The sequence below is a fragment of the Triticum dicoccoides genome, chromosome 5A (genome assembly GCF_002162155.2).
Source record: "Triticum dicoccoides isolate Atlit2015 ecotype Zavitan chromosome 5A, WEW_v2.0, whole genome shotgun sequence".
NCBI classification, from domain to species: Eukaryota; Viridiplantae; Streptophyta; class Magnoliopsida; order Poales; family Poaceae; genus Triticum; species Triticum dicoccoides.
In genome coordinates, this window is record NC_041388.1 from 374,638,014 (window position 1) to 374,646,150 (window position 8,137).

At 41.2% G+C, this 8,137-nt stretch overlaps 1 protein-coding gene across 3 annotated transcripts in view; it reads right to left on the bottom strand.

Moving 5' to 3' along the window:
- Positions 1–2,333: 2,333 nt before the first annotated feature.
- LOC119301605 (2Fe-2S ferredoxin-like) overlaps positions 2,334–8,137 on the bottom strand; it is a 13,905-nt gene continuing 8,101 nt past the window's right edge. Inside the window, exons 4-8 of one of the 3 annotated variants that reach the window (XM_037578601.1) lie at positions 6,872–6,978; positions 6,505–6,554; positions 6,337–6,419; positions 6,136–6,261; positions 2,334–2,586 (exon numbers count right to left, since the gene is read on the bottom strand). In XM_037578601.1, the coding sequence (XP_037434498.1) occupies positions 6,147–6,261; positions 6,337–6,419; positions 6,505–6,554; positions 6,872–6,978 (355 nt within the window). In that variant the 3' untranslated portion in view covers positions 2,334–2,586; positions 6,136–6,146. Of the gene's footprint in view, positions 2,587–5,906; positions 6,262–6,336; positions 6,420–6,504; positions 6,555–6,871; positions 6,979–8,137 lie in introns of those variants that run through there. The other 2 variants (XM_037578600.1, XM_037578602.1) reach the window with 2 other exon arrangements.

Genomic DNA, 8,137 nt, shown 5'->3' on the forward strand with positions numbered 1-8,137 from the left:
AAATCTACTACTACAAAACTGTCTTAGAGAAAACAAACTATTAGGATGTCCTTGTGTACCAGAAGCATTAAACTGCATAACTGTCATTACCATGTGTTGCTTCTTGCAGGAAGCACTTAGATTGTATATACACACACAAGCCAAATGGGTAGTTGGACAGCATACGCAGCAACCACACGCGAGCAAGCATACTCCGCCATAATCCATCCCTGTCCCGTAATATCACTACCAATGGTTTTATTAGGACAAGAAAGGACAGTGTTTCATCAAGCTAGTTGAAGGCCGGTATCTGAATCTCTATCTGAAAAGATCGCTACTGCTGATCCTTGCATGTCATGTCAAGCTAGGTCATCTATCAGGCTAGTTAGAAAGCAAGAACTCCTATTACAGGTTCACCTAGCTAGACTTTTGTACTTTTGTTGTCTTATTACTGGCCAACTAAATTGTACTAGCAACTAGTAACAACCAAGAGTGATATATACAGCACACATGATTTATTTCGTTTTCAACATACTTAGGCACGTGATTTATTTCGTTTTCAACATACTTAGGCTGTGCTTGGATTGATGGTAACTTTGGTCTGCTCTCCGGTATTTAGCTCAAGCTTGAAATAAATACCGGGAATCCGTTCTTGGACCGGGAGTAATTATTGCCTTCTCTCCGTTTTTTTAGCTCAAAAGCTTCAACTAGATACCAGAAAGTACACAAAAATTGCAGTCAATACAGGGCAGGGTCTATGATAGTTGGGCAGTGTAATCTTATGAGGAAAATGGATTGAAAGGGAAACACCAACAGCTTGATTTTCGTTATGACCTCCTGTGACCTAGACAGCCCCCATGACCGTGAGATGCTAGCCTTTGATTTGTTGCTGTCAAGCCTGGTTAATTAGCACCAGCGGTCAGCATCTTCTACCTGCACCTCCTCCCACTTGCAGGAATAGGAGAAAATAGTGCACTAGAGATTAGTTCCGTTCAGAAAGAATACTTAGCTAGAGAGAAATGATCATGGCAACAATGCCTTGGGAACAAGAGAGAAATAAGATGGTAGACATGAATTCGGTGAATCCAGCTAGGTTTATAGGCATTCAATCATCCGGCGTTCGAGTAGTTGTGCACTTCATAAAACTCTGCCAAGAATGTTCAGTACTAAAGCATGTTAGGGCATATATGCCAAGTTAGGATTCACCTCATATACACATTTAAGTAAAAGAACACCTGCCCTATATCAATAGAAGACGCATCTAGTTTACGATCTTCGGTACGAGTGAGTTAACACCAAACTCTTTTTTGAAAACTATTCTTTTTCCTGCACACCGTTAGTGCCAAACATCTTTTGGTTAATCTGTGATATGCCCATTGTTGGTGTGTGAGTGGCAGAATCTGGTGCTTTTCTCCCTCCCTTTGTTCATCTTTACTTGAGCAACGGAAAGATAAGTGCGTGTCTGCTTTGGGGATTCCCACACCATCCGGGGACTTGGTAGGGCGACGATCATGAGCCTGCCTTTGCCCCCCACGAAGGAGGCCTGTCGCTCTCTTCTTTTTGTCTTTCCTTTTGAAGATCGCCATCCGCAGTATTTTTTTCTCGGGAGGCAACACCGGTCAAAGCCATCCGGTGACGGAGCACCGGGGCGGGTTGCAAAGCAGTTCGTTGCTGAATCATCCCGGGCGATAGAATATGCTAAGGTTCAAATCAGCCTAAAGCAAACTCTCCAATGTGTTGATCCATGGCCATTGCCGATCGCATTTTAAAGTAGATGTTATTATGTTTTAAAAGCAATATTGGTCGGGCGTGCGCCGGCCGTGTGCTACGATTGGTTGCTCTACAGTGGCAGAAGATGAGAGCAAAAACGTAATCAGATGAACCAAGACGGGTGTCGCACACAGCCAAAAAGATGGTACTCCGTAGCACTGCCTAGCAACAGCGGAAATCTGTGATGGCATCAGGGCGGCAGCCACAGGCCGGCGACAGATGGGGGGCCGGCGGTACGCGATACAGTGCGGCGGCATCATCGCCTGAACGAGCCTTTCCATCCCGACATGCGCCACAGGAGGCAGACACGTTACGGTCGTGGGAGCACGGCGTCTGACGACATACATTGATACATACGACCTACTGTAGTCACGTGGCGTCGACGTTTAATCAGCTTCACAAGTGGTACGATCACGATCCGAATGCGACTTGGGCAGCGGAGCTGATCGGTTCATCTGCCCGGCAGCGAACGGGCGTCGTAACGATGTAAACTATGCCGCGACGAATTGAAGGTTTACCAACCGCCGATTACGTAGCAATTAATCTAGCAGCTTCAACCGATGCATTTTAACCGGTGAGATTCATCGGTCACTTTCGTTCCTTCTCAAATGCAGTGGGGGACAAAAACAACGTTTCAGCATCTGTAAACATCGAAAATGTCAACGAGAAAAATCAACTACTTCCTCCGTTCCGAATTACTTGTCTTGGATTTATCTAGATACGGAGGTATCTAGCACTAAAATGAGTCTAGATACATCCGTATCTAGACAAATCCAAGACAAGTAATTCGGAACGGAGAGAGTACTTGTGAGAGAAGAATGCAGTACTGCCACCAACCTGAAATTAATACAACAAACAATCGTTACAGTAATGCTGAGGAAGTAACATATTCACGAGCATTTAGGCAAGATGCCGTCAAATTCTGGAGGCTCGGACCAGGGGAGAAGCGAGTGCACAACACAATGGGGTCAAACCGCGAACTACGATTCCAATAACGCCCATCACGTTGACACAAATAAATGGATCTTCATGTATAGATCAATAATAGCAAGCAAATTCATTCCAGTGAAACAAAAAATTCCGAATGTAGTACTACGGAGTTCAAATACCAGAGGGATTCGGTCTATATAAGAAGACCTAGGTGAAGAAAACTCAAAACCGCGTCTCAAGTCTTGTACGAAGAGCCGCTTATAACATGGAAGGAAGGGAATACTCTGCTCTTTCATTTACAAAACAGAAAACCCAATTTTCTGGTCTTACCCTTTCGGCACATCACTGATGGTGCGCTAGCATATCATGCAGCCACCATAAATAGGCAAACCAGACTGATGGTAACTCTCCACCAGTTGGTAATGACAGAACGCTCACGGATGGTATTCCTCCTCAAATTACATTATGGTGAGCTGACATTACGGTCGCAAAAAAAGTACGCAGCGGTGGTTCTCCTGTCCCTACCCAACTTTTAACACTCGATGAAACAGGGGTCATGAAACCAACTACAGGGGAGAGTACGAGAAGAAGCAGATGGATCATATGCAAATACAAGAAACGCAAGAAACCCCCAAAATTTTAGCTGTTTGAAATGAAAGAACAAAACTAGCAAGAAACCAAGCTGTTGGCACTGTGCACACCTGAACTGTAACACCGGCACCTGAGCTGTAACAGCAGCAAAATTGTTTAATATAGTTCGAAATATCTCCAGTTTTAAAAGAAATAATCATCACACTGGAACACTGACAAATTTTCATGAAAACCTTGCAACTTACTAGGGGCCAGACCTATTTATTTGTAACTAATTCTGTAACATGCAGGCAAAGACCAGACAAAGGAATCTTCTAGATGAGATTGGCATGGACTGTCAGAATAAAGCTGGTCAAGCCAACAATGAATAAAAAACTCTGGAAGTAACAAAACAAGGCATCACTGAACTTAACTCGTACACACAAATAAAAGCAAGCATCTCCATCCACAATTGCAGTAGTAGTGGCCATACCACTATGACCAACATTCACATAGAATGGTGAAATCTTGCGTATGCCAGTAATTGAAACTTTGACCATGTGACGTATCTGAACGATCAAAAGGAGGCTCCCATAGCAGCCACTAGAGATGCAAAACATGACAACAACAAATTGGCATCACGAACAAGATTACAGAGGGTAGGTGAGAACTTTAGATGTCAGCACCAGGAAAGTAAACAGCGCACTCATGGAAGAGATGATTTAATCCGAAATCTTCTGTCAGAAACAATGACATGGAGCGACCCTCTCACAAGGGGCTCAAGATGTTGATAGTTGAATTGCTGATCTGGGATCCTAATTCGAAAACTGAGATCAAATCCTTTACAGTATGAAGCTAGTCAGAAAAGGAGAAGTTTGTACTTGTCTTTCTAAAGGTCTGAAAACTTGAGTAAAAACCATGCTCCTGAGCCGGTTTTTAACTGAAACAATTTTTTATTTCAGATGTTATCACTATTAAGGTAACATGAAAGTTGTAGATATCTAAGCTGGTATCTTTTGCACTGTTTGCATAAACATGCTAATAATTAAGGAGAAAATAGCATGGAAATAGAGAATTAAACCGCGTTTTGATGTAAGGAGCAAAGTTGGGTTTTACAAATTTTGTCGAGCGTCGTGGAGATAGTAGAATATGCTTGTCCAACATCGTCTGAGATGGTTTGGGCATATTCAGCGCAGGCCTCCAGAAGCTCCAGTGCATAGCGGATGGCTAAAGTGTGTTGATAATGCCAAGAGAGGTCGGGGTATACCAAACTTGACATGGGAGGAGTCCGTAAAGAGAGATCTGAAGGACTGGAATAACACCGAAGAATTGGCCATGGACAGGGGTGCGTGGAAGCTAGCTATCCATGTGCCAGAACCATGAGTTGGCTGCGAGATCTCATGGGTTTCAGCTCTAGCCTACCCCGACTTATTTGGGACTGAATGCTTTGTTGTTGTTGTTGTCGAGTATGGAGATAGTAGAATATGCTTGTGTGATGATCTTCAAATAGTTTCTTAAGTGAGGTTTGCTCCACAGGTCTGAGGAGTTCCAATGCAATGGATATTTCTTCAGTTGCTCGTAAGGGTCAAGACAAGTCCATGATGGGATAATAACCTTTTTCTGGCTATTTTTGCATAAAATTTATTTCTTAGTACTTGTTCTTTATGTTCATGATATTTGCCATGGTCATAATTATATGTCAATGCTGCAAACACTCTACTCACACTTCATATTTTCCACATCACCATAGTGACAAAGATACGAAGAGCTACTTTTCTCGACACCTTGAACTTTCAATGCTCAACAAGTAGATGCCGATGGATGTCTACTCAAGCGATACCGGTATACGAAATGCAGTGAGATGCAGTGAGCATGTGGACACATATGATCATCATTATTTGTGTTGGTGATAAGACACTATTTATAAATATTCAGTGTTGTGGTTTATGCATACTTGCTAAGTTTTTATACTCACCTTTTGTTACTTCGATGTGTTTAGGTAACTCCAAGGACAACATGCTGAAGATAAAGGGAGTAGTAACACCCTCATCTTCGCCGGTTCATACAATATCTCACATATCAATTTTCTTGGAACTTTGTCATTGACGATAAGTTAGAAGCTCTATCCTACCGTGATTAGTAAATTGGTCAGTCATAGAAGTTAAGTATATTAAGGATTTTATCAGTTAACTAATAAATCGCTAGCAAGATTAAACTCTGTTGTGATGCCTTTAGTGAGCCTACGGTAGCTCATCATTGTTATAGTTGCTTGGATTTAAAGTTCGGTTATGTGTGGCTCTGTTATGTGCAAGCGATATTTTCATTATTTTTGTGCAATGTTTTCTAAATGTTAGAAAAATGGAGTATGAAAGTAGACTGCAAAATTTATAGTTTTTCCGGGCTTCATAGTACTTAAGAGTATGCGGTAGCATTGCTAAGTATGATTGATAACTACAGTATTACAGCATATCTGCCCTATGATATACAAAACATAACTACAACTACAAGGTAACAAAAGGAAAAAAAGGAGAATGCGACAAAAATAAGGTCAGAACGTTAGGTAAATATAACAGCTGATACCACTTTGATACAGACAAGCATCAGCTTACAAGGAAGATCTACAGTATAGCAGTATATAGCAAAAAATAAACATGGAGTGATGGACAAACTGATGGTAGATTTTCCAAGTGCAAGGTTGCTATCATTGCAATGACAATGCGTTTTCCAATGAATTTTACAAGTGTTATTTGACGAAGCAAGTTGACATTAATCGCTATCTTGCCAAGGACTACAGAATTTAAATGTTGAGGATACAGATACAACAAGATGAAAAATAGAAGTAACTATATCTCATATTCTGCAAAACTGAGCAGGTATACAACATACCCAGTGCTTAGTCAGTGTGGTTTCGGGACATGCCCATCAACAGCAAAATTTCTGGTAGCTGCTGGCAGTGCTAATCTTATGCCATCAAGTTCAGGGCTTGCAATTACTTGGCAACCAAGGCGAGATCTAAAACAATGGGACCAAGTTAGTTGAACTGGAGTAATACATTTTGTACAATTCACACACACACAAAAAGCATACGTTTCTGTAAGCCCAAAAGCAAGGTCCAGCATATCGTTTTCCTCATCTTCAGGATCTTCCAATTTGTTATAGTAGTCTACGTCCTGAAAAGAACTTTCTCATCAAACTGCACTTTGAACTGTCTCAACACACTGAAAACTTAGAAAGAGTGTATGTAGAACTTCGTACCGTTACAATCACATGACAGGTAGAACATGCAAGAGAGCCCTCACATGCTCCTGGTGATCATGGCAGAACAAGCAATTCAGATATATATGGCAAAAAAGGTTAGGGAGTACTGTAATTCAACATGCAACAAATTTAAACGAAAATTCTAACCGATGCAGAATCAAATGAGGCGTACAATGACAGAAAGGTATCATGATATATCTATACCTAATTTTGAACTTACATATCAATGTAAGCTCCTTTAGCTAATAAAAATAAAGGTGATATTAAGTCCAAGGAAGCACATGAAGTCAAGTACAGGCGTGGTATTACTGCAGGATGTTCAAGATTCAAACCAAAATTAGTAAAAAGGAGTACTGCAGAGGACCTTCAAGTTCTATGTCATTCTCATGAGCAGCTTCCAGCATTGACATCCCAATAGGAACATTGATAACCGTTTCATCGCCATCCTTATCAACAAATGTCACAGATATCCTGCAAAGAAAATTCCAGTCATTGATACTGATTGCCAAGGGTAGGACAAAATGGTAAAAATTTAAGAACCAAAAGCATGCGCGGCCCATCAGATATTAAGCAACAAATCAGCTAAAAGAAAAGGTGATGGAATCCTAATTTCAAAATTAAGTTCCTAATTAGTCAATGGAACATGTAACATATTCAACACACAAAACCAGAAAATGACAGAAGAAAAGGCTTTAAAATACAAAAACTATTGAAAAAGGACACGCTCCCAGGCGTGTTCGAGAAAATAAAGAACTTTAAATAAGCTGTAAAGTGAAGCAGATAGACCTCATAAAGACCCTACGCATCAAAATAGAGGCAGAACTGGTAAAATTGACACAAGTTCTCGCATGTCTGGATATCGCCGTTTATTGCTAAATTAATTTCATGCCCTAAATGCTACATAGATTCCACATGGATAAAATATGAAATAGACACCTGCATGAGGCCTGATTGTGTTAAAAACCAAAGGACAAAATATTACTCACAAGGCATACTTGGGCCTGAACTATGGCCAGTTGGCCACAACAGGAGGGTATCCGAGGAGGAAGGAGCACTTGCCCTATGGGTGGAGCTATTCCTAACTAAGGGATGAGTGTCCCAGATATCTGTAAGTTGGGATATTGAATTCTTAAGAGTACCAAGGTTGTCACTTTCCATCCTTAGGTTTGTAAGCCGACTCTATAATGCCTAGCCCTATTCTTACTAACCAAGCAAGATATTCTCCCAATTACCTCTAATGATTGCCTAATTAACGGATAAGGATCTCAGTTATCTTTGAATTTGGATTACCCAGCTATCTTTAAGTTTGGATTCAAACCTCTTAACGGTTCCCAAGGTTGTTACTTTCCATACTTGGGTTTGTAAGCGAGCTGTATAATCCTAGCTCATTTCGTACCAATCAAACAAGAACTTATCCCAATTACCTCTCCCACAATTGTAAGCAGTGGCTAGGGGCACATACTAGTCCCTTCAAGGGTGGTGTTTTAAGCAGGCTACATAAAGTCTGGACCTTTTCTTACCAATCTGACAGTTCCTTCACAAGTGTGCTTATGCCACAAAATGCAGGGGCACATCCTCCAACATTCCACGACTATAATCTTCGCTCTAATCCTGCCACCGAGCACACACC